The following is a 25,669-nucleotide window of genomic DNA, read 5'->3' on the forward strand; positions in this document are numbered from 1 at the left end:
GAGATGTAGAGGAAAAAATATTTCTTAATATAATTAAATTACCAAGTGTTTCACTTGGCAAAAAAAGCAATAAGTCATAATGCAAGTAAATTTTGTCTATAATTTTTGTTTCTGTTGATCTAATTCCTGCTAGAACACTTATCTTTAGGAAGCTGGAGCAGTAGGGACAGCTCAGAATCTTGAGTCTTAGGGTCTTTGTAACATGATGCCATTTGCCAAAACATTTTCAAATTCCATTTTACAGTACCTGCATGAATTACAAAGATTTTCTTCAACATCTTTTTATAAAATTCAATTTGTTGTTCAAATAAGACTAAATTTCAATTTTGTTTTATCATGCTTGTTTGATGATGTCTTTTTTGGTTTTGAATTTATTGCTTGGTTGCTGTCTTATAAATGTTTCACCCACTTTTTTATACTATCATAAGCAACATGATGAGTTTTACATGTAAAGCAGAATTCTGTTCATCCTTTAAGGTACCTGAGACCAATCCTGGTTTATGAAGGGGTGTATGATGCTGAGTCTTTAGATTTTCTATACTGTGTTTGTATTTTTAAATTCAGCATTCTTTGCAAAATGACATGTCTGTTAATCAATAAATGTCTGATTCTTCTCAAAATGAAAAATGAACACAAATATGCAATTGTTACTAATGGCTGCATGTTTAATGACTTAATTGCTTATAAATAACAGGACCTTGGGATCAAGCAGATATTAACAATAACCATGGAAATGATACAAATCGGCCAATAAAAAAGAGGTAAATCTTTTGTGTCATCTATACTGCATTAGTATAGATTACAGTGAAGTCATTTTTCATGAGGTTTTCTTCCATCAAACAAAGAATTCTCTTATACCGTAGACATTTTACTGCAATATATTTTTCACATTTTGCTTGAGTCTGTTAGAAATTCAGTGTTTGAGAAATTAGTCACTATTTTAGATTAAAACTGACTGAGTTGGTAATGGACCAATATATAATGTAAAGAGTAGTTTTCTCTTTTACAAATTACATAATAAGTGCAATTGGAAAAAGTGCAACATAAATTTTGTCTCAACTTGTGTGGTTGAATTGTTATTTTGGTTTCAAGGTTTGACTATATTTAATTGTGCCATTTACTGCAATTTTTTTCATTATATTCCACATTTCCTTATACTCATATTTATGTCATAACTATTTTTCAGGCAAATGTCATCCCATGGTCTATTTTCAAATGATCTTCAGTTGAGCTGATTAAGCCTCAGATACATTGACCCTGGTAAGCTTCTTATACATTGATTGCTTCTGATGTCAGCTTAAACTTACAGAATTCCATTTTGTCGAAGACTATGACCTTTCTTTTCTTTCAAAGGTAATAAGAAAGCGATTCTAAATTTGGAATCAATATTTAATAAAAAGATGAGCGAGGAACTATTGGAAAGGTAATTAGGAAATGATTTGTCACGAATAATTATTCTCAAATCTGATCTTTATTGTGTTTTAATGATGGTCAGCAGCAGATATGATTCAAAAGAATCTGCCAGTGTAAAGTCTTAATATAGTTCATTGTTCTGTGATGGCACGACCCAATGCAGGTGAGATAAGCGGAATCCAAATGTTTCCTGATTTTGAGAGATTTCTTAAATCACAAATGAATCGGAAAGAAAATGAAAATTGTTGCTGTATAAGTCTCTGAATATCCCAATTAATGCTGTATTAATTCTGGAAGGATTTAGTTTGTGCCATTTGGTACAGATTTATCATTGATTTATCTTAAAATCTATCATATAAAATCTTCTCCTGACTAATGACACGTACAGCAGTAATTTTATTGCAAATCTGATCTTTTTTTTTAATCAAGTTAATAAATTAAAACAGATAAAATATAGATATTATGTTTTAACGAATAAATAAATACATTGTTACAAGACTTGTACATCAGATAGTCAGTGATGAAAGCTTCCTCCAGCCTCTTAACACATTAAATCTCCTTTTGACGACTTGTGAATTGTTAACTCTTTGGCCTTTGATTGTTGTGTCATAAAAATGTATAGATATAAGGCACTTAACAACACAAATGACAAAATCATTGCCGTTAAGGCAACAGAATAAGAAGCTTTGCAAGGGTGCTAGTCAACTATGGATATTAATAACAAGTCTCTTTTTACTATTTATCTAGATTGAAGCTATCCTAACATGGTTAAGATGATATAGGAGACATTTTTCAAGTACCTTCTTTATATTGGATACACAATTTTAGGCCTATTTAATTTAGTTCCTAGTTTCAGGACCATATAAATGCTTTCTGCATTGTTTGGATAATAACCCAATTTGGTGAAATATCAGTTAATAATGTTTAGATTATTTAAATAGAGATATTTTAAGTGATTTGTACAACAAAAACAAAATTATTAATTTAATAATGCCTTCATGGGATTCAATGATTTCAAATATGTTAATCTTGCAATTTGTAAACAATACTAGCATCAACTTTATACTGGTACATTAATATTTTCATTTTTAACCGGATTTTTGTGACAAAAATGTCGGTTATTGATTTGGGGATGTACGGCGGGCGGTCGGGCGGGTGGCAAACAAATGTTGTCCGTGCATTTACTCATGAACCGTTCATCCAAAGCTTTTAAAATTTTAATATGTTGTTACTGACAACAAAATGAAGGTCAAGTTCAAGAGTGACGTTTTTGACTTTTACCGTTCAGGAGTTATGGTTCTTGAAAGATTGAAAAATGGCGTTTCCAGTCGTTTCCGTGCATTTACGCATGAACTGTTCAACCAAAGCTTCCCAAATTTTAATATGTTGTTACTGATGAAAAAATGGAGGTCAAGTTTAAGAATGACGATTTTTAGTGGAAGAAGACGTCAAGTCTTCTGAAGACTTAAGGGGCCGACCATTGGCTTTGAGTCTCCGTATGCCGCATTCATTTCGTGTATTACAATTTCAAAACAACTTAGATTCCTGACACCGATTTTTACACATGATTGGGCATCTGAATCATTTAATTTGTAAATTATAATTGTAAAACAATCACTATCGTAAATATGACCCTTTTATTTATGTAAATTATTAGATTTCATCTCATCCACATGAACGTAATGTTTGTTTACTTGTAACAGGATGTTTTAACTGTAGATATTTGTATTACGCATGCGTGAATTTGGTATCGGTACAACTCGCCCTGTTTACAAGTTCGCCCTTGAAGTTACGAATTTGCAATCCTGCAGACAAGAAGATTTTATTTTTATATAAATAAAAAGGATATATAAAGTGTTATCTTTATTCATGGGTTTCCTTTGTCATGTGAATTAGATGCCCTTCGTAACATACATGTGAACCTCCCGTTTAGGAGAAAAAACTCCCGTGTATGAAATTTTTCAGACGCCATATTTGATCATTTCTTACTACTGTACGGGTGTAATTGACACCTGTGTTAAATTTTATCTGAACATCAAAGAAGATGTATAATTATGTGGCTTCACTTGACAGCTTGGGTGTCAAACATACTGGTAATCAACGATGTTTACCTCCGGCTAACTGCCGTTGTGTTATCAAAACGATGTGTATTGGGAATATTGAAATACTTTTTTGTTACTTCCCTTTGTTTTATCCTGTTTTCAGTTATTTTGCTTTTAAAAATGTAAATGGTAAAAAGACTATAAATGATTAATATTTTAATCAAATAATCATAAAAGGATGTTGATTAAATGAATTTAAATGATTTTGGACAAATAAAAAAATTAACATTTATAAATTATTTTATTAATTTAGACCTCCTTTCAAGGATTAAATTGAAGTTTATATATTAAATTTGTTTATAGCTGGTTAGAAGTCAACATACAATATGTGCAACTAGGTTAAAAGTCTAGCTTCTGCTAGCTTCATGTATAATTTTTCTACCGATATAATATATAACTAGAATTATGCAAACAGACTTAAGGAAAAGGCATGTAAGTCATGTAAGTTCATACAAATATGACACTTTTTCTAGACAATCCAGATCTTGCAAAATACATCGCTAAAAATTGTAACCTTTAATTTTGTTGTTGTGCAGTAAAAACCCATATGGGAACTTTCAAAAGTTGGCAGGTATGTAACAAGTCTTACTATTTTTATGCTCCATTTATGGGCAATATGTTTTCTAGTCTGTCCGTCCGTCCTGCTTCTGGTTATAAAGTTTATGGTCGAGGTAGTTTTTGATGAAGTTGAAATCCAATCAACTTGAAACTTAGTACACATGTGTTCCTCTTGATATGATCTTCTTAATTACTGCCAAATTAAAGATTTTACCTAATTTTCATAGTCAACTGAACATAGAAAATGATTGTATGGATGGGAAATCCATGTACTTATGACCTTTTCTTGTTTGAAGAAAAAAAATACATTTTAACGATAATGGAACAAAGCAGCCTGGGTAAGTGGGGCTGCTTTTATGGTAATTCAAGTTACCTTTTATTCACCTTCTTCCACTTCAGAGCTATCAGCTCTTTGATTACTTTTACCGTTCAGGAGTTATGGTTCTTGAAAGATTGAATAAACAGCTGCGCCACGAGCGCATGATACGCCCGTCGTCTTAAGGAAAAAAACATAATAAATGTTTTTTGAATAACATAGGGGTTGTACAGGAAGTCATGCTAAGTATATCCTGACTCATTCCTTATTCCTGATCCATAGGAAGTTAATATAAGAGAAAGAAAAAAAATTGCTCACAACAAAATTGTTTTATATGATACGGTTCTGATTATTTTACATAATTTTGCATGTCAATACATAAATTGAAAATTTCCATAAAATAGAAAGTTGATGGAACACAGAAACAAAAATTGTTACATCATGTTTCAGTGTTCATGGTATAATGTTACTCTAAAATAAATTCTCTATACTGGTTCTTTCTAATGGCTATTCCATCAATAAATGTATGATGGGAGGGTTGCAAGGCAGGTTTTTTGTGACCCAACCAGCCATACATTTTTTGCTGGAATAGCCCTGAAGGCAATCTTTAATTAATATCAATTGTAGATATCAAATCAAAAATTTGTCAAGTTTCTATGTACAATGTATACAAAAGAATCATCAGTTTATGTACTAAGTAGGTTCCATCACAAGTCAAGTTTATATTCATATGCAATTTACAATAATTATACATTACCTACAATTGAGACACTCTTTATTTATATAATAACTAATTCAAACTGATCCAAATGATTTTGTGGTCAGAATAATATGTTTCCATAGTTCCACATTTGAAGTCCTAATCCGTGTTTGTGAAAATAAGATCTATTGTAGAGTTGTTGTCATTTGTTGGTCCTGTAATCACTTGCCTGTATTTCAATCTACCAACCATTAAATTTCTCAGTTCTTCTTGTTGGGCAGATTGTTTTTGCCAGTGAACATTGAAATCCCCAAGAATAATTGCCTCTGAATTTTGGACATATTGATGGTGCAGTGACAGCAGCACATGGCAAAGATCTTTCACGTCTGTTTTTGGTGGTTTGTACACAACCAAAATTACAACATTTGGTAGCAGTTCTGTCTTCACAACAGTCACCTCTATGGTTTTGTAAGTTTTATTCAAAGGATACTCTTTTACAAAGTCTTCTTTACTATAAACAGCTAAACCATGCACTGGTCGAGTAGCTTTACCAGATGAATTTTCCTTTTGTTTGTTGTTCTGGAATGCAAGCCTATTTGTATTATTAGTTACATCAGAAGAATTTTCATCTTGTCTATACTGTTTAAAACCTGGAAGACTTGTTTCATTGATAGAATCTTTCTTGTGAAATCTTGTTTCTGCGAAACAAGCAATATTTGTGGCCAAAACACTATTGTCACAACGTATGTCATCAATATGCCTACTCAGGGACGATGCATTTAAGAAACATAGCTTCATGTCAGATTGTTCAATCTTGTATAGTAACTGAAGAGATGGTTGAACCGGGTTTTCTCTGAGTCGTTCCATTTCTTTCCGGACAGACTTATCTATGCCAATTTTGTCTTCTTGCAAGTTTGTTATATGCAGACCATTCAGAGTTTGTACACGACTGATAGCAACATAGTGAATATGGTCAACCTTTCTTTGGGTTGTTAAATCAACAACAGCTCTCTGCATAGTATCTCCTTGACAGCGATGAATTGTTTTGGCATGAGCAGCTCTCAATGGAAACTGATATCCCTGAATCTGCGCTTGGCCTTTTGTGCCTGCACAGAAAGTCTTACCAATAGGTTCTAAAGGGGTCCATTCTTTTTTGTGACAAGACTTGTAAAATCTTCTGCTGTCTTTACGAAGTTGCTTTCCAATTTCTGGATCATTAAACTGAACCCAAAGTTTGCCAGAAGCAAAGAATGAGGCATCTGTAAGTTCCACTTTAACCATTTTACAAGAAGCCCCATTTATTAATCCATCAGATGTGTCCAAGTTAACTGTTATTTCATAATGAACACCAACTGACACTTCAAGAATTGTGCTGAGCTGTTTTGTTTGATTTTTGTTATTTTTGAATGTCTCCAATATTTTTGTCTTCATTGAAGGTGGTGCAGACCCAACAAACTTATCCTTAGCCTTTATGGAGTAAACTGGATTAGGACTTCTGTGAATGATAGTACAGTTGTAGGAATCAACTCGCTCATTAGTTGTGAAAAGATGAGGAGCATCCCATGGATAATCTTCTGAATCCACAGCTATACCTTGACCTTTAAGTTCATCTATATCTTTTGTAGTCTGCTTTCCTTCACGAACACGATTTAACAGCTCGGCAAAAGACTTATTTTCTGCTTGTCTCATTATTGTATGAAGTTCAAACATTTTGAAACTTTCAGTCCAAAGATTAGTTGATAAAGGTAAATATCCTGTCCTAGGAGTTGAGAAAATATAACTATCCATAACAGGTTTGAGTTGAAAGAGGTCACCTACTGCAATGACTGATATGCCACCAAAAAGTTCCTTCTTCTGAGTTACCTCCACAAGCCGTTGATGAATGCAATTAAACATGTTAAAACCTACCATAGAAATCTCATCAATGAAGATTAGTTTTACATCTCCAATTTGGTTTCTTAGTGTATTGAGTGCACTAGAAGACAGCGGTTTGTGCTGCAGCTTTTGATTTGCAGGGAGTTTCAAGGCACTATGGATTGTATTTCCTTTGATGTGGTAGGCAGCTTTACCTGTAGGGGCCATAAGTAAAATTTTCTTCAATGCAAATTCCTCTCCTGCTTTTTTGTTGAAGAATTTCAAAGCGAACTGATAAAGAGCATTGGTAACATAACTTTTACCAACACCGGCTCCACCACTAAGGAATCTATAAATTGGCTCTTCTTGTGTTTTGAGCAAATGGATAGTGTCATACACAAACTCTATTTGTTCTTTGTTAAGTCGACGCATGTGTTGTCGAAACTCTTTATCAGGCATATCATACTGTTTGCTGATCTCATCCTCAGCATTGGAAGGTGGTAGTCCTAAATCTAAACCTATATCATAGTTTTCTATACCTTTATCAGGTTGCTTGGAAGAATTAGCAAGGTCTTCGGCATTCTCACTCTCTGTCTGGGGAGCCAATTCATCCCACATCTCTTCAAGTTGTTCATTTTCATTTAAAAGACGTTGGGCTTCATCAACAGTATCACTAAAAGGTTCGTAAATCTTTTGTTGCTCTTCTATTGTATCTTTGAAATGTTGATACGCCTCTGAATATGTAGGAAAGTTACATTTAAGTGCATGTTCATCTCTCCAAGGATTGTACAGCATTAACTTTTCTCTATAATGTTTCTCTGGATCAGTATCTATGTTGAAATGTACAGATCGAATAACTCTTGCTCTTTTCTTTCTTTTGTACGGTCCTGTTGAAGTATCTTCCACATCCTGTTTATCGTCATTTTCAATGATGTTTGGTTCTAGTAAACATACTTGATTTGCATTATTTTTTGACTTGCTTCTGTTAATTGTTCTGGAAGGTGCCTCATCATAATATGCTGCAAATTCTGTCAAAGTAACCTTTTCCATTGACTTTGGACGATCACTATATCTAGTCAAAATGTTACTGCATTCAACATCGTCATCCTCATCTTTCATTGTGTCTAGAATGGAATTTGGTTTTAGTAATGTTACTCTTTCTTCAGGAGGGCTGGTGTTTAAAAATATAACTTGTCTGGATGACTTTTTCATTGGAAGTTGCAAACATATGTAAACCGCTTCCTGAGCTGATATCTCAACAGCATTTAGAAATTTGTTTCCAACCATTTTAATCTGCTGTTTAATTGTTTGATTGCCATGTCTAACTTCTTCAGTTGCTTTCCTCAACAATTCACTCATTCCACGTTGAGATTTGGTTATGTATGATGCTACATAGGTGGCACATGCGTATACATCTAGCACAAATTGAACGTCAAGATTAGCTCTCCAAGCACGCAGAACATTAGTGTTATAGCTATTTATCCTCACTTCTTTGACAGAGCGTTTCAGGAAAACTGTTGCGGCCGATAAAGAAGCTCGGATTGCCAGGACGTACTCACTTTCTGTGATTTGTAATCTTTGAAGAAATGTTTCTATTTCTTCATCGTCATTTTCAATGCTATCTAATTCCTTTGAAATTTTACTCCAGAGATTTTTGTATTTCAAAATGTTTTCTTTTGAAAAGTCTGCTTAACTGAGTGGATGCAAAATTCTTGTAGTTTTTAAAGGAGGTTTCGGATATCCAAATCGACACTTTTTTTTACGTGGTGATTTGCAAGTATGTGTATGCTTGTGTGTTTGGAATTTTACTAACTCTGAGATTTCACTTTCCTCTTCTGGTTTATGACATGTAATGTATCGATCGATGTATTCACAAACATCCTCATCAGAATCCTGTCCAAAAATAGGAGCATCTTTGCAGTAAACAATCATGTGTACATGGGGGGATCCCCTCTGTTGGTACTCTATACGGTAAAAATAGTCAGTCACATTACCTAGAGGATTTCCATCAGAGAGCAGAAAACCATTGATGAACTTCTGAGTTGAAAAATCGAAATGGCGTGCACATGTGACAGGATCACTTTGAATCAATCGACATTTTTCTTGCCATGACATATTGTTCAGTTCATCATCACTGTAATCCTTTTTATCAACAATTCTCCCAAGAAGTCTTAACAAGTGTAACCATCTTGTTTCTGCAGCTGACAAAGTGACAAAAAATGTTGCTGGCCCAAGTTGACGGATAAGCGCAAACAGTTCCTTACTCACTTTCTCGAAATAAGGTGGTGAGCCTCGAATGTTGGCAAGAAATTTATAGGCTTTGTCCTCATGAACCATATCTAATGCTGCATCTCCTCTTACATCCTTTGCAGTTAATCTATTATCTTTTGTTTTCACTTTTCTTACTGCCAATTGAGTTTGGTCTATCAAGGTCTTCATCTGAATTTTCTTTGTCTTAAAGAATAAATTTTCAACTGACTGAGCAGCCCTTCTGTCAACATTTCTTAGTTCGGCCTTCACTATTTCTCCATAAGTGATTCTGGTTTGTCGATCCTTATTTGGTGGACGCCTCTTTCCACAAAAGATACTAGGAAACGCTAGCTCTTCAGAATCCTCTTGCATAAAAACACTGATAGGAATTTGGCCTTCCCCTGGGGCAAAGTTATAAACAATATCTCGTTCTGATGGTTCAACAAACCCAGGTGCAGATAGAAGAGTGTCTGCCTCTCCACTCATAAGTGCACATTCATCAACTTCACTCCACTTGTCATCTTCGTTATCACTGACATAATTAGCATTTTTCATTTGGTCATTATTTGATATATCATTTTTCGTAGGGTTTTGATTTAATTGTTCTTGTTCACTGATTACAAGGTCTTCCTCAGTGGTATCAGTCTCCAGAGATGTCTCATTGTACATATCTTCCCAATCATTGTTTATGACCACATTGTGTTCTTTATACAAAGGAGAATCTGATAGAAATTTAGCAGCTTCTATTACCAACTGTGGCCTTATATTAAGGCAATACACATGATGTTTGTATTTCAAACGACGTTTTAAAGTGGCCTTGATGGTAGCAGTTTCAGTTGTAAGCCTTGGTAGTTGTGTAACAGTCTGACAAACATTAGCTGGAACCAGAACCATGTTCCCTTGAATGAACTTTTGCCTACCTCTTGGTTCTTGGTGGATCTTCATAAAAGGCAGTATGACAGAAACAAGAGTTTGCTCCAAAGGGTTTAGATCTTTCAAAATCTCTTGATCTGGAAATGTCATTAGGTTCATCACTGAGGTGGGCGGAATTTTACCTTTCTTTATGTAAGTCTTGCAAGTGTTGCATATCCAAATTGTATCATTTATACTCTTTATTCGTGGACATTGAATAATTATGTTTGCTACTTTCTCAGAATGTTTATTTGCAAATGTGACTTCAAATCTAGATACACTGTGCTTATACCAAAGTTGTTTACAAGATGTACATGTATATATAGGTCCTCCAGAAACAGTTCTATGGAAATCACTGATTAATTCATTAATGTCTTTAGATTTGTTCTTTTTTCTTTGTTTTCTTTTGGCCAATTTTCCTTTCTTAGTTTCTGCACTTCTTTTTTTTTTGTGTAAAGTTTTTCGTCTTAAAGTTTCTCTCCTCTTATAAACACTGTTAAGTCTTTTGAATATGCGTAACTTCTTTTCCCTATTGATTTCTTTTTCTTTGTAAGAAGAATCAAGTCTTTTTCTCTTACGAGCTTTAGTTTCCCGCTCAGTTTCATTGCTTTTAAACTCAACATCAAGTCTTTTTCTCTTACGAGCTTTACTTTCCCGCTCAGTTTCATTGCTTTTAAACTCAACATCAAGTCTTTTTCTCTTACGAGCTTTACTTTCCCGCTCAGTTTCATTGCTTTTAAACTCAACATCAAGTCTTTTTCTCTTACGAGCTTTACTTTCCCGCTCAGTTTCATTGCTTTTAAACTCAACATCAAGTCTGTTCAATTTTCTAGCTTTCGCATCAATGTCTCTTTCATTTTGCCTGTATTGTTCACCAAGTCTTTTTTTCTTACGAGCTTTACTTTCCCGCTCAGTTTCATTGCTTTTAAACTCAACATCAAGTCTGTTCAATTTTCTAGCTTTCGCATCAATGTCTCTTTCCTTTTGCCTGTATTGTTCATCAAGTCTTTTTTTCTTACGAACTTTAGTTTCCCGCTCAGTTTCATTGCTTTTAAACTCAACATCAAGTCTTTTTCTCTTACGAGCTTTACTTTCCCGGTCAGTTTCATTGCTTTTAAACTCAACATCAAGTCTTTTTCTCTTACGAGCTTTACTTTCCCGCTCAGTTTCATTGGTTTTAAACTCAACATCAAGTCTGTTCAATTTTCTAGCTTTCCCATCAATGTCTCTTTCCTTTTGCCTGTATTGTTCGTCAAGTCTTTTTCTCTTACGAGCTTTAGTTTCCCGCTCAGTTTCATTGCTTTTAAACTCAACATCAAGTCTTTTCAATTTTCTAGCTTTCGCATCAATGTCTCTTTCCTTTTGCCTGTATTGGTCGTCAAGTCTTTTTCTCTTACGAGCTTTAGTTTCCCGCTCAGTTTCATTGCTTTTAAACTCAACATCAAGTCTGTTCAATTTTCTAGCTTTCCCATCAATGTCTCTTTCGTTTTGCCTGTATTGTTCATCTTGACCTTTGTCCTTTAGAGCTTTTGATCCTCGTGCATTTTTATCTTGATTGTAAGTATCATTGTTTCGTTTGTTTCTTTTATCCAACGTTTGTTTGAAATTGAATTTCCTACTTCTCCTTCTATCCTGCATATAAATTCTGAAGTAATCTGCTCTACTCATGGAAGGCTGAAAAAATAAAAATAATTTTTTTAAGGGATGAGAGAAAAGTTGAGATACTACTAATAATTTACATAACTGGTCTAGAAAAACCAGAAGTTAACTTAATAGTAATGACAACCAGAGAAATGACAAAAATGATCCTTATTGCAAACCAAAAATTGAAAGGCTTTATGCTCTAAAAGTGGTTGATGTGACAGAATGACATCAGAAAATCTAATAGCAAAACATGATAGCAATAGGGATAGAAGTTATCATGACCAAACCATAATTAAAATTCCTAGATTCTTGAGTACATAAAACCCAATCAATGTGACTTTGATTTTTGTTCATGTTTCTTTTGATAAGAGGTATTCATCTCAGTATTGGCAATATCCATAAGAACAAATAACAAATTATATCAGGACGGTGAAGTCTTTTGTGTGAGATTTGACTTGAAAGAGACAAGACAGATCTGTTATATCAATAGACATGATTTTCATAACAATAGATATTTACAGAATCCCTGTAATTTCTACATGAGGGTAAACTCCTGCTTCAGATAAACATGAAATGATTTAACTAATACCTTATTTTCATCTTTATCCACTGGACTTTGTTTTGGTATTTTGTAGTTTTTTGGGACTGTATGAACTTTCAAGATCTGGAATATATTCAAAGACATTATATAAAAACAAATACAAAGTATGTTTGATAAGATGTAATTAAAGATCATCATAAACAAGGATATATTATCTATCATCTGAAACCAGCAATTAAACATATTCTAAGATTATGCCTCTCACATTGTACTCTTCTCACAATCATAACTCACCTTCCAATAATGGACAACAGTATCTCCAAGTATCATTAAGTACATCTGATCAAGGCATTTTTGGAATATGAACATGGCATAATTTTTTCTATTTCTATTTTTAGTTATTTTGTGTTCATATTTCATTTCGTTATTGAATGTTTCTTGTTTTGTTGGAGGGTGTTTTTCTTGGTCTTCTGATTTTCCATTAAATTTCAAGTTAGAATCTTGGTTGCCTAGTTTTTACTTTCTACACAGATAGACAGACAGATGAATCATTTGAACATAAAAGAGCTTTCAATACATGTTTATACCTCTTTAGGAAGTGCCACAGGACTTGGTTTGGTTGCCATTGCAATTGGTTGTCTCACAAAGGAGGGTACTTGTGCTTGTTTCATGTAACATGGCTTTATTGAACGTGGTTTGGATGGACCTCGTTGTTGATCCGGTTCTGTTTTCGCTGGATATGGTTTGGATGGACCCTGTTGTTTACATGGTTCTGTTTTGGCTGCATGTGGTTTGGATGGACCTGGTTGTTCATGTGGTTCTTTTTTCGCTGGACATAGTTTGGATACACCCCTGTGTTTATCTGGTTCTGTTTTGGCTGCAATTGGTTTGGATGGACCTGGTTGTTCATCTACTTCTTTTTTTGCTAGACGTGGTTTGGATGGACCCCTTTGTTTATGTGGTTTTGTTTTGGCTGCATGTGGTTTAGATGGACCTGGTTGTTTTTCTGGACCTGTTTTCGCTGGAAGTGATTTGGATGGACCCAGCTGTGTCACTTCAAATGGCTTTTTCATGTTCTGTTGTTGCTTAGTTGAAACTGGGACCTGCTGTTTGGTGGTAGAAACCTAAAAACAAACATATGTTCTTGATTTATACTTCAGAAAGAATTATCTGCATAAAGGTATGAGAAAACCTCAAAACATTTCTAAGCCAGTTTTCAGATTCATAAAACTCTTTCATTCAATGAGTGTGTTAAATATTTGTAGATTTTTACTGTAAAATGGGAAATTCTTAAGATATATAACACAATTACCTTGTTGTAATATTTCTCTGGACCTGGTTCTGAAGCCATTGAGTTTTGTTGTCCTCCTTTAATGGAATCAACCTAAAAACAAAAGCATAGTCAACTTACTATACATGTACATGCAATTTTCAGGATACCTTTTACACAAGTTTTATATTGTAATGCATTGTTATCTTATATTGCATAACATGTATTCATAGGGGGCATACCCACCACATGCAAAAGTGGCAAAAATAGGTGTTTTTAATGAAATTTTCACATTTCACTCCACTTGCAGATTTTAACATGTCACATCCTCTCTTAACTTAATTTCTTAGACCGATGAAAGAGCCTTGAAAAGGCAACATTTGAGGTACATACCAATGACTCTCTCTTCCGTTTTCTTTCCAATTGTAATGTCTTTTCGGACTTCTTCTTAAACTTCCCCATGATAAATAGTGCGATTTCACAAAGTATTATTTCAATATAATTTGAGTTGCCACTGGGTTATCCATTCACTAAAAAAAAAAAAAAACTTTATTATTATCAAATGCATACATTTTACAAAGTACATTCTTTGTGTACAAGTATATAAATTAACAACACATCAACTACATAAATTTTACAAAGTACATTCTTTGTGTACAAGTATATTAATTAACAACACAAAAAGTAAAGTTTGCAATGTCAGCTCTGTAACTAATTTTTTTCTATTAATTATTTGTCTTTTGTCTTTCCATCAACATTCTTTGTGACTGCACTCGTACAGGCTTCATAATCTTTCTTTGTGACAGCACTTGTAGATGCTTCATCAGAATTCTTTGTGATGGCACTTGTAGAGGCTTGATCATCATTCTTTGTGATTGCACTCGTAGAGGCTTCATCATTTTTCTTCATTGGTGTACTTGTAAAAGAACACTCTTCAAGTTTAATATTCTTTTCTTCTATTGAGTCATCCAAGAGTGACATTTCCAGTTCAAATTGTTGCTCTCTTTCATATCTTTCACATTTTCTCTTCATGTCAAATTTTTCTTTCTTCAAACTGCAGAGTTCAGTTCTAAATTTTTTTTCATTTTCTGCCATTGTCTTCTTTAAGTTTGAAAGTTCGTTATTCAGGTTCATGGCTTCTTTTCTAACTTCATTCCCTAGCTTTCTAATCTTGTCTGTTGATGAGTTCATAAACCTCCCATGTTCATCATTTGATCTTGACACCTTTCCAAAGCATCCATTTATTTGATATGATACAGCAATTATATCATCAGCAATTTTGTTAATCTTGTCCATTTTTACCTAAATATAAAAACAAGTATGGAACATCAAGTTATACCCTGCCACTTACCGATGCCACTTACCTATGGGAAAGGGGTGGATGACAATAAAATGAAAAAAATGGCATAACTCAAAAAATATATTTTGGATTAAGCCATTGATACTTTCTGTAAGTTATCATCTGGAACCTGCCATGAGAGGACAGATCAACGGCAATTTTTTTTTAGTGAAATCACATAATACTGTAATTGGTAGGGTATGAAAATATTTCAAAATTGAAAATTGATCCAAGAATACATGTATTTGAGTAATGGTATATCATTGAAAATGCTGACGCACAGACACAATGAGAGTGATTACTGTAGGAGGTTGCTGTTCTCACAAGACCCTAATAATGAATATCCCAGCCACTGCAGCTGATGTCAATGCCACCAGGCAAAGCCATGGTCACATTCCAAACTAGATTGTATTAACAAATATCCCAGCCACTGCAGCTACTGTCCATGCCACTGGGCAAACCCATGGTCCTTTTGTCATTCCAAACTTAAACTTAATTGTACTAGTATGCGAATATATTTAAAGATAGGCATGCAATTTATAGAAAAGCATGATGTATGTTACAACATTTAAATGATACATTGGCAAGAGTTAAAGCTACAAAACATGCATAAACTATGTTTTATTTGTGATGAAGCATACTAATGATTAAGTGTGGAAGGTCCGGCAACACTATGAGGGAGCGGACCATGGAAAGGGTTACATTACAGGCAATTTTTGTTTGTTAATCAGAACTATAATTGATACCCAATGAAATTGATCTGTATGTGTAAAAGTGACATAATTTAGCAGCATTAGCCAAACATCAGATGTAATGAAACCCTTTTTCAAACCAAATGTTTTGTCTTTAACGAAGGAATGTTTGCTGAATTTTTACAGTTTTGACACTGCTATTTAAAAAAAAAAAAAATAATAGTGAAAAAAACATTTGATTTGAATGTTGCCATATGAAAGCTGTGCAAAGATTTTACTAAAGGATTTTAATCAATATTTACCTTTTTTTCCAAGCTGCAATATACTCCATTCTAGCACATCTGAAATGCTGACTGAAATCCCCCTATATTTAATGGAGTGGCTAGTGGGATGTTGAAAACTCAGCAAAACATAAGCGAAAACTCAGCAAAACATAAGCGTGTAAACTTGTAAGGTCAATAAAAGTTCAATAACTTAAAACCTCCCCCTTTTTTACAAAATACTCAATAACTCAAAAATGAAATTTTGAATCATCACCAAAAAGTATACAGATATTAAGATTAATATAACAACGACATGTGTAAAGTTTTAAGCAAAATTATACAGATATTAAGATTAATATAACAACGACATGTGTAAAGTTTTAAGCAATAATCATAAATCGTTTTTCAGATATGGCGCGACATGTAAAAAACCCCTCCCCCTTTTTTACAAAATACTCAATAACTCAAATATGAAATTTTGAATCATCACCAAAAAGTATACAGATATTAAGATTAATATAACTAAGAAGTGTTTAAAGTTTTAAGCCATAATCAAGAATTGTTTTTGAGATACAGTGCGACATGTGAAAAAAACACACCCCTGTTTAAGTTACAATGTGCCGTAACTCAAAAAGTTTTAATCATATTTTCACCAAAAAGTATACAGATCATTTGACCATCATAAGAAACAACTATATTAAGTTTCATGTAATTTGGATAAGTCGTTCTCAAGTTACGGTGCGACATGTTTACGCCGGACAGACGGACAGACGGACGGACAGACGGACAGACGGACGGACGGACGGACACCGGACATTTGTATACCATAATACGTCCCGTCAAAATTTGACGGGCGTATAAAAATGGTGTTTTCAGTCGTGTCCGTGCATTTACGCATGAACTGTTCAATCAAAGCTTCCCAAATTTTAATATGTTGTTACTAATGACAAAATGGAGGTCAAGTTCAAGAATGACGATTTTGACTTTTACCGTTCAGGAGTTATGGTTCTTGAAAGATCGAAAATTGGCGTTTCCAGTCATGTCCGTGCATTTACTCATGAACTGTTCAACCAAAGCTTTTCAAATTTTAATATGTTGTTACTGATGACAAAATGGAGGTCAAGTTAAATAATGTCGATTTAAGGTAGATTTATGGTATACCGCCAACTTGGATTGTACAATCACAGTAAAAAATCGGTCTAGTTATTTGGCCAAATCAGCAAATTTGGAAACAGATTTGCAATTTAATGGTTAGACTGTTTATTAATATATGGAAAACTTGTTAATTTATTATATCATTCAAAATATTTTAACAAAAATCAAATTTTTTGGTTTTTAAAACTATTTTTTTCAAATGAGCCATTTAAAGGGAGATAACTCTTTAAGTACAAAATTCATACTGGGCTAGTAGGGAAATTTTTAATTTTTACCTGTAGCAAGAAAACAAGTTCGGTGACACCATCTTTTCTTTTTATTTTCTTAAAACTTATTATGAAACCTTTCTTCTCACAATTTATTTCAAAATTCTATCTCATAGAATTTTTTTATGCACTCTTATGTGCTTTTTCGTGAACAAACTAACCAAATTTAGGCAATTTTTAACGACTCAAAGCTTGAAAAATAGCACGGTGACCCACACTTTTTATTATATTTTTTAAAAAAGCAAACTAAAATCTTCATTTAAGCAAAATAAAAGAAAATTCTGTCTCATAAAACATTTACTTATGATCTACCTTAAACTTTTACCGTTCAGGAGTTATGGTTCTTGAAAGATAAAAAAATGAAGTTTCCATTGATGTTGTTGCATTTACTCATGAACCATTCAACCTAACTCTTTCAAAGGAGTAAGGTCCGGTAAGGCCCTTTTTTGGCCCCAAAATATAACAGTTTTACAAAATTGTTAAAATGTAAACTTTTAGTTATTTATTGGACAGTTGAATGCTTTTGCTACATAAATATGGGCTGTTTTTGACAATACAATGCACATATATCGGGTTGTAGCACCATTAAGTCATGCTAAATTACTGAAATCTTCAAAATTCTATCATTTTAGTTAAATTTTAGACGGTTTCCGTGTAAAACGAAAGTGGCCGCATTCGTGTTCATTCTTAATATTGCAATGTAAGTTGTATTTTATGATAATACATAACATATATAAAGGTTGTGGATGAACACGGATGCGGCCACTTTCATTTTTGACAAAAACCATCTGAAAAGTGACGTTTTTTGGCATATTTGAGAGATTTTTCATATTTGAGCTTCAATCGGATCGTTTTTAATGACTTAATCAGTTAAAATCTTTCACATAAACTAATTGAATCAAGTGGAATAGACACTTAAGTGTTTAAAAAGTGGTCAAAATCTTTCGTCAGATGAAACTGAAATTTGAGGCCAAAATGAGTCCTTACCGGACCCTACTCCTTTTAATATGTTGATACTGATGACAAAATGCAGGTCAAATTTGATATTGACGATTTTCACTTTCACCGTTCATCAGTTATGGTTCTTGTGATATTGCCAGGACACAAATAAATGTTAATAAATCCGGTTTGCTGTTGTTGTGACAGCCTCTTGTTAAAGTTATTGGACAGACCCACACCTGCAATCTGCAACACTAAATCATGCTTCAACACAGAACAAGCATTCAAAGTGAACATTTAGGCAGACCACAACCAAACAACAAATGGTTCAAATTGCCTGCTTTGATACAGACAAATTCTGTGGGGTTTTACCTGTTTTACTTGCATGACATGAGCAAAAACCTCACCTTTATCTATGTATATAGACTTGGAAGCCCTAAAAGTATAGAAAAAAAAAACTGCACAGTGCCGACCAACAAATATTGTATACTTCTTCAAAATAAAACTGTTGTAGTTTGCACAATGATAAGAATAATATCTGTAAATACAATTGTAATCAAATTTAGAAAAAAGGTTGGTTTAAAAGCTGAAAAAAAACAACATAGAGTTAAATGATAATTTCCTTCTTTTGAGGTTTTGTTGTACAAAAATGTAGTTTCGTTTTCAAATTGATATACAAATAAGAAAATGTGGTTGGATTGCCAAAGAGACATTTATCTGCAACTCCCAGACTAAATGATGCCATAGGAATTTTTAATGGTGATTTTTTTAGTCTTCCTCAAGTTCGATTTTATGGGACATTTTTCTGTGTATATTAGGGGTATAATGCTAAAGATTAAAACTTAAAAATCTTCTCTTGCAATTACTTTCGGGTTAGGGTCAAAGGAGTAGGGGCAATAAGGGCCAAAATCGGCCCCAGCCTAGAACAAATTCATTTTTTCTGAAAATCATGCCTGAACAAGCCACTTTTTAGAACAGAAAAGATTTTGTTCATATCTCAAGCCGTTTTTGCGTAAGAAACTTTTAAAACTGATGACAAATAAATTAAAAAATCGTCTTTTTCAATGGAATATTTTTATTTGTAGCCGTTTTGAAATTTCAATGTAGCATATCCGGTTTTAACATTCAGTTGATAAGGGAAATGTTATTTTTCAACTCATACATTGTACAAATGCTATTTCATAAAATTTGTTTACAATTCATTATTATTATAATACCATAGTTACCGTTGCTATGGCAACAGAAACATACCTAAAAATAGTGAAATCCGAGATAAGCGCTTTCAGCTAGCTTGGATGTTCATTTGTTGGACAATATAATTTTCTTAAACTTCTTTTAAGAAAAAAAAAAGTTTTCGATTTCCAATATAAAGATGATAAAATCTTGGTCGTAGATATACATAAGAAGATATGGTATGATTGCAAATGAGACAACTGTCCACATAGGCCTTATTTTTTTTTTTTCGAAAACATTGGAATTCCTTGTTGAGGAAAAATTATATGAAATATTTGTTTAAAATTAATGGAGAAAATTTTTTTTCAGGAATATTTCAGAAACTTTTTGACTCAAATCAAAATGTCAGTAATAGGTCCTATTTTCATTTGAAAAAAAACACGAATTGTCCTATAAAATTCTGTATAATCATTTTAAAATGATTATTCTCTCTAAATATTTTACACTTGATACACTTGAAGACACTTAATTTTTGAAAAGGAGAATTTTTTTAATTTAAAGTTTTAGATATTGACATTGTTTTTTAATGATTCTTTCTAAAATACTCTTAAACCAAGATTATTTTTCTAAGATGCCCAGAAAGTCTGATCAGAAAAAGAATCAGATCTACCTGGAACAAAATATACCTGTTCGAAAAAAAAATTTAATCTGTTTTTTAATCAATTGATTTGTAATTGGGTCGTTATCTATCTCAACTCTCTCTTAAAACTTTCATAGAATCCTATTGAATGTGGACATCTACACTGAAAATAGAATTAACAATAGGTATATGCATTTAGTATTTGTTTCAAAGAATCTAGTAAAATGTTTATTAATTCTGCATTATGTGACCATTATTCTTTATTTTCTGCAGTCCGCAATTTTCCGTGAGTAAGGAATGGATATACTCTTAATATCAAAGTCACAAGCTATAAAGAACATACATTGTCATTATGCTTTATCATGAAAATAAGTTTTAATCAGTTATGTACTTATTTATTAAATCTTACAATTAATTGCAAATACATGTAGTCATATATGAAAAACATGTATATGAAGAACTATGTTGAACTAGTAACTCAACATATCAGAAAACATGAAGTTATTGTCTGAGAGATTCGAAAAAACGCACAAACTACAACTTGATACATTTGGTGCTGCATGACAAAAGATGAAGACATTGTGACATGAATATTAGTTTCTGAGAGAAAAGAAATGTGAAGAAAATATATTTTTGACAAACGGACGGTCATACGAACGGATTAGGTGATTAAAATACATGTATATAAGAATTCAGTCATTTCAACCTGTGCATTAATTGAACTGCCTTTCTGTAAGGTTTGAAGAACATGGATTGTTTTTTTTCATATACACCTATACATAAAACCAGAGAGTACACTTTTACACAAGACACATTTCCTGATAACAGATCTAACTTTGTATAAGTACAATTTTACATCAAAAGGAATCGAGAAAACTAACAACTATTATTTCAATTCGGAGGATGCAGTTAGTTCAACATTTCTAGGCATATCAATGTGTGAAAATATCATACATTGTAAAGTATATGATTAAAAAAGGAATGAAATTTTTGTCATTTCTTCCAAATCAAAAATTATGAATTTTCATGTCATTCACTCTTCATCATTTGCTTCCTCGTTGTCACTTTCGTCAACAGTAACTGGATCTGGCAGGTTACGAGCGTCCAGAAGATATTTGCTCCAATCTCGACAGTTTTCAAAAATATTATCCGTGTACTTTCCAATACCAAGATACCAAATTAAGGCTGTAACATGAGACCAGGTTCCTACAACACGACTTCCGGCTTTGCATTGGCAATACCAACCCACGACACTAATGTCATCATATTTAACCCATACACGATAGCATTTTGATGATATATGTCTTGACTGTATTTTAGCACACAAAAGATTCTCTTCATGGTCACATGTAAAAACTTCATAATTACCATCGTCATCTAAGTGTTCTCTGGTATAACTTGGAGCAAGTTTAAGTTGGTAGACTCCAACAGTAATATTTTTTATATCTTCTTCTGATAATCGGGGAAAAGAAGGGGCGGATGAAGCATCAATCTTTTGCCATTTACAAGAACGTTTGTCAAGGCCTTCCTCTATTATTTTCTCATGAAGTAAGTTTTTTTGCTTTGAAAGATAAAGCATTTTAGACGCCAATTGTTCATCTTGCTCTGAGTCCCCTGTATTTAGTTCTGGCCAATATTTGTTCATGATTGCACAGGCAATGTTGACATAATCAGACACAAATGGAATTTGGCTATTTGGTAGAACTCTATCTAGATATTTCCACGATTTAATGCGGCCATTAACGGACTCTACCACCCAACGGATTTTCGTAACAAGTCTTGTTACGTTGCTGTCTTCAACTGGAAGTTGAGACTCCCCTTTTTTATTAAAAGCTGGCATTTTTGTTTGAATACCCATTTCTTGCAGTAAGTCAAGTGCATCTCTAAAACCACGGTCAACAATCATAATATCATCCTCAGCCACCCATTTCTTAAATTCTTCAATGTCATGTTGGATGATGTGCTTCATTATTTGTGCATCGTTGTTTTTTCCGTCGCTATAGTAAGGTCCAATTACACTTATAATGTAACCAGAAGTTATTACAAAGACCATTGGTTTAACCAGTGGTCGATGTTTGTGCATGCTATAACATTTACGTTGGAACTTGAATTGTGAACTTTTCTGGATATAGATATAAGTACCATCTGCTACTATAATTGCTGGATACATTCCTTTTCCGAACAGTGATTGCGCTAGAGGTCGAGTATGCGATGTTATAACCTCTTCCCTACTTATATGATTAAATCCAAGATTAGATGGAACAAAATTTTCAGACAAGTATTTTCTAGCTGATGCAATAGCACGTCTTACAGAATCTTTACCAAGATTAAAAAGTGTTGATAGAAGTTTATTTGATAAACCGGACTTCAATTTGGTTAGAAATATTCCGATACAAGTCCGGACACTACGAGTCCGAGAATTCCGTAAATTACCCTTTTGGACAATTGAACATAGGTCATTAAAGTTTTCCTTAGAAAGGCCAGTAAGATTTAAAATGTCTGAGCTTGTAAGGGCATTTTCTGTGTCAAAGTCAATTCGCCGCTTGCTTCCTCTCAAGGCCATATCTCGGATTTGCGTAATAAGGTCCATTAAATCAGTACGGTTAAAAATGGACGAGGACTGCGAATGCGAAATTCTGTCAAGTGCATCAGGTAAAAATATTTCATTGCACAAGTGTCCTGGACAACATCTGGCACCAACTGTGAGTATAATGAGTTTATCTAAAAAGATATTAAATCTAGCGTTTGTTGGGACAACTACTAGCTTTGGGCCTCGGCGTTTACACACAACACACTGCGAGTGGCCACCTCCAGCTGATGGTATAGGCAGTGCGATACTTGGTGGAGATTTACATGGATGGCATCTGGCATACTTTGCTGGAGGGACGTACTCCGTGTCATCATTAATTGATTCAGATATTGTAGTTTGTATTGGGCATCTTACATTTGTGTCAATTTCTCGAGAGCATCGTATTCTGCATTTATTACATATTACACTGTTAGCGTGATTAATTTTGTCATGTTCAATGAAAAACTTCTGTTGTAAACATTTACGTAGTGATTTATTGTTGGGTCCAATAAGTTTCCGCCTGTCTCTGGTTTTTGGTCTTTTTGAACACAAAATGCAAGTATAGTTTCTTGGGGTTGACATTCTCTGAAAATTAGAAATAGAAATTGTTAAACACTTAGCACGAGGTAAATCAGAATAAAATAAAGAATATCCAAAGTGTGATTTAAAATTGAGAATATCAAAGTGCGTACGTTTTTTGGTGTGTTTATTTGTCTGCGCACCATGTGTGTTTTCTTTTTTTTTGTTAATTTACATGTCAATTCCTTCACGAAATATCAGTTTTGAAAACCCTGATTGCCCATACTTAATTATCGTTTTACGTTTACAGCTGATTTCCTAATGCTTGTAGAATAATACTTTGGATGGCTACAAACATTTGATCAAGCTTTGTAATAACAATTGGCATCTTCAAACAATATATACTCCGGCATAGTTAAACATGTATATATTATATTTACATTTGATTGGAGGCTATCCCAATTACAATTTTATACAATATACAAAGAAAACAAACAAGCTTACCGAAGTCTTGCTCTACATGTATTAGGAAATTAGCTGTAAACGGAACCTACTGACAAAAGTTCATGTCAGTATCAAAATCACGGATAGTTAATAATAATAAATAAATACTCTTCACTCTTCACATGTTAGATATACAGCATAAAACATGGATTCAAAGACATAACAAATAAACATTTATAGGACAGCAACCCCCACCCATATAACAAAACACAAACAAAAAGCCGTACATTGACCTATAATGGTTTACCTTTTTAAATTGTTATTTGGATGGAGAGTTGTCTCATTGGCACTCACATCACATCTTTCTATATCTAAACAGAGGGAAACATATAATATTCAACAAAATAATTCTACTCAATATTAAAAACTCTTAAGTCTTTTCGAAATGTAAATAATGCATGCTCTCATCAAAATACGTTTACCATAATTACTAGAAGTTAAAACACGCAGTCTTAATCCTATACTCACCTTAAGATCATGAGTTCCTATCAGGAACCGACGTATCCATGTCACCCATTACACGTTTGCATTGTTTAAACCAGCTCAAAATCTGTTGAAAAAAATTCAAGATTATCAAAATAATGTATATTTATTTTGAACTGAATATGATAGGTTATTAAGGGAACATTTTATGGTTAGAATGTTTATCAAAATTACCATGAAAATATAAATAACCATTCTTTCAATTTAAAAATAAAAGATTATTACTTCTATAGCCGCACATTATAAACTGTCAAAATTAGTATTTTTGATTCTGTGCCTGATAATATAAATGTATCAATTAATCATCATTAAAACATAGGTTAATTAAACTCTTTATTCGAGCACAAAATGCTTTGAGAAAATGAATCAGTTAAAAATAAGGAACTTTACCTCATTATGGCACCATTAAGTATGTAAGTGACAACTGCTACGTAGTACATACAGGTGAAGTATAATGTCTATTCAAAACAACATGTATACTGATCTTCAGTAAATATCTATAAAAAAAAACAGTTCATCATTCAAAATCACTCTTTAAAACGTTATGACAATATAAAAAAGCATTTATGCCCCAAAAAAAAAAAAAAAAAAAAAAAATCGAGCTTCGATCTCAGCATCCCCGCTTTATTAAACTAACGACCTTATCCTCACGGCCATCGCTGCAATTGTCTGTAATCTGGTAAATAACAGGTACTTAAATTCAACAGTACGTTAGAAAGGTGTCTTTAGCATACGACACCTAACATTTCAAATTGTAGGATAAATTGTGATCTTTTCATTGTTTATTTTAATGTTTGTATTCATAGTATAATGTTATAGAAAAGTGACTCTCAAAAATTACTAGAACAAGTAGTTTTCAAACTCCGTAAATGATTTCTTTTCATTTTCATCACCCACGCAATATTTATATTACGAACTGTTAAAAAGTATTGCCGTGAAAGCACATTTCTTGTGAACATTCCGATTTATTTATGGTATATTTTGATTTTCTTACGGATTCATGCAAGTATTAAGTTTTTCAAGTTAAAATCGTGAAAATACTTTCAGTTTCATGTACCGTGAGAAGATATGACATAATGTATTCTAATATACTGTACGGACCCCGCATATTTCTGTTTAGATAAATCGATAAGTAAATTAATCAACATACCCTTTTGAATTGCAACCGAAATTGATAATCCTTTGCACAGCTATTCTCAAAAGTTAAGCGAAATAGATCGGGTCTAAATTACTGCTGGTAACTATAGACGCTTTCCTTTTGTACCGGGTTGTCCTAAAAGATGTCTTCTATACTCTAAACCGGCTTTTTCAATTTCCGCAACTTCTTTTCTATGATCATGTTTATATATAGAGTGATCAGACAATCTAAATATTTAACATGTCACAAATCAAATAAGTTACTGTAGAATTAAGTTTTTTAATGATTTTTTTTATTTCATTTTTTTTATTTTTTATTTTTCACCGGACATCGTTTGACAACTCTATTCGATCCACAGTCATGTCAACAATAATCCACGAAAAAGACTAAGGAGACTAAAAGAAGTGTTAAAACAATCAACATTGAAAT

General features: G+C 33.1%; 2 protein-coding genes across 2 annotated transcripts in view; one reads left to right on the forward strand and one right to left on the reverse strand.

Annotated features, from left to right (window-relative positions):
* Positions 1–1,179: 1,179 nt before the first annotated feature.
* The window catches only part of LOC143042363 (protocadherin-9-like), a 71,407-nt gene continuing 46,917 nt past the window's right edge, over positions 1,180–25,669 (forward strand). Inside the window, exon 1 of the mRNA XM_076214640.1 lies at positions 1,180–1,260. The gene's annotated coding sequence lies outside the window, so the exon portion shown is untranslated. The remainder of the gene's footprint in view (positions 1,261–25,669) is intronic.
* On the reverse strand, positions 21,061–24,716 carry LOC143043746 (uncharacterized). The gene is made up of 3 exons (XM_076215927.1): positions 24,493–24,716; positions 24,088–24,169; positions 21,061–23,181 (listed from the first exon to the last, which is right to left on the reverse strand). The coding sequence occupies exon 3, from the start codon at positions 23,176–23,178 to the stop codon at positions 21,061–21,063; it is 2,118 nt and encodes a 705-aa protein (XP_076072042.1). The 5' UTR covers positions 23,179–23,181; positions 24,088–24,169; positions 24,493–24,716.

This window comes from Mytilus galloprovincialis, chromosome 8, assembly GCF_965363235.1.
Source record: "Mytilus galloprovincialis chromosome 8, xbMytGall1.hap1.1, whole genome shotgun sequence".
In the NCBI taxonomy this organism is placed as follows: Eukaryota; Metazoa; Mollusca; class Bivalvia; order Mytilida; family Mytilidae; genus Mytilus; species Mytilus galloprovincialis.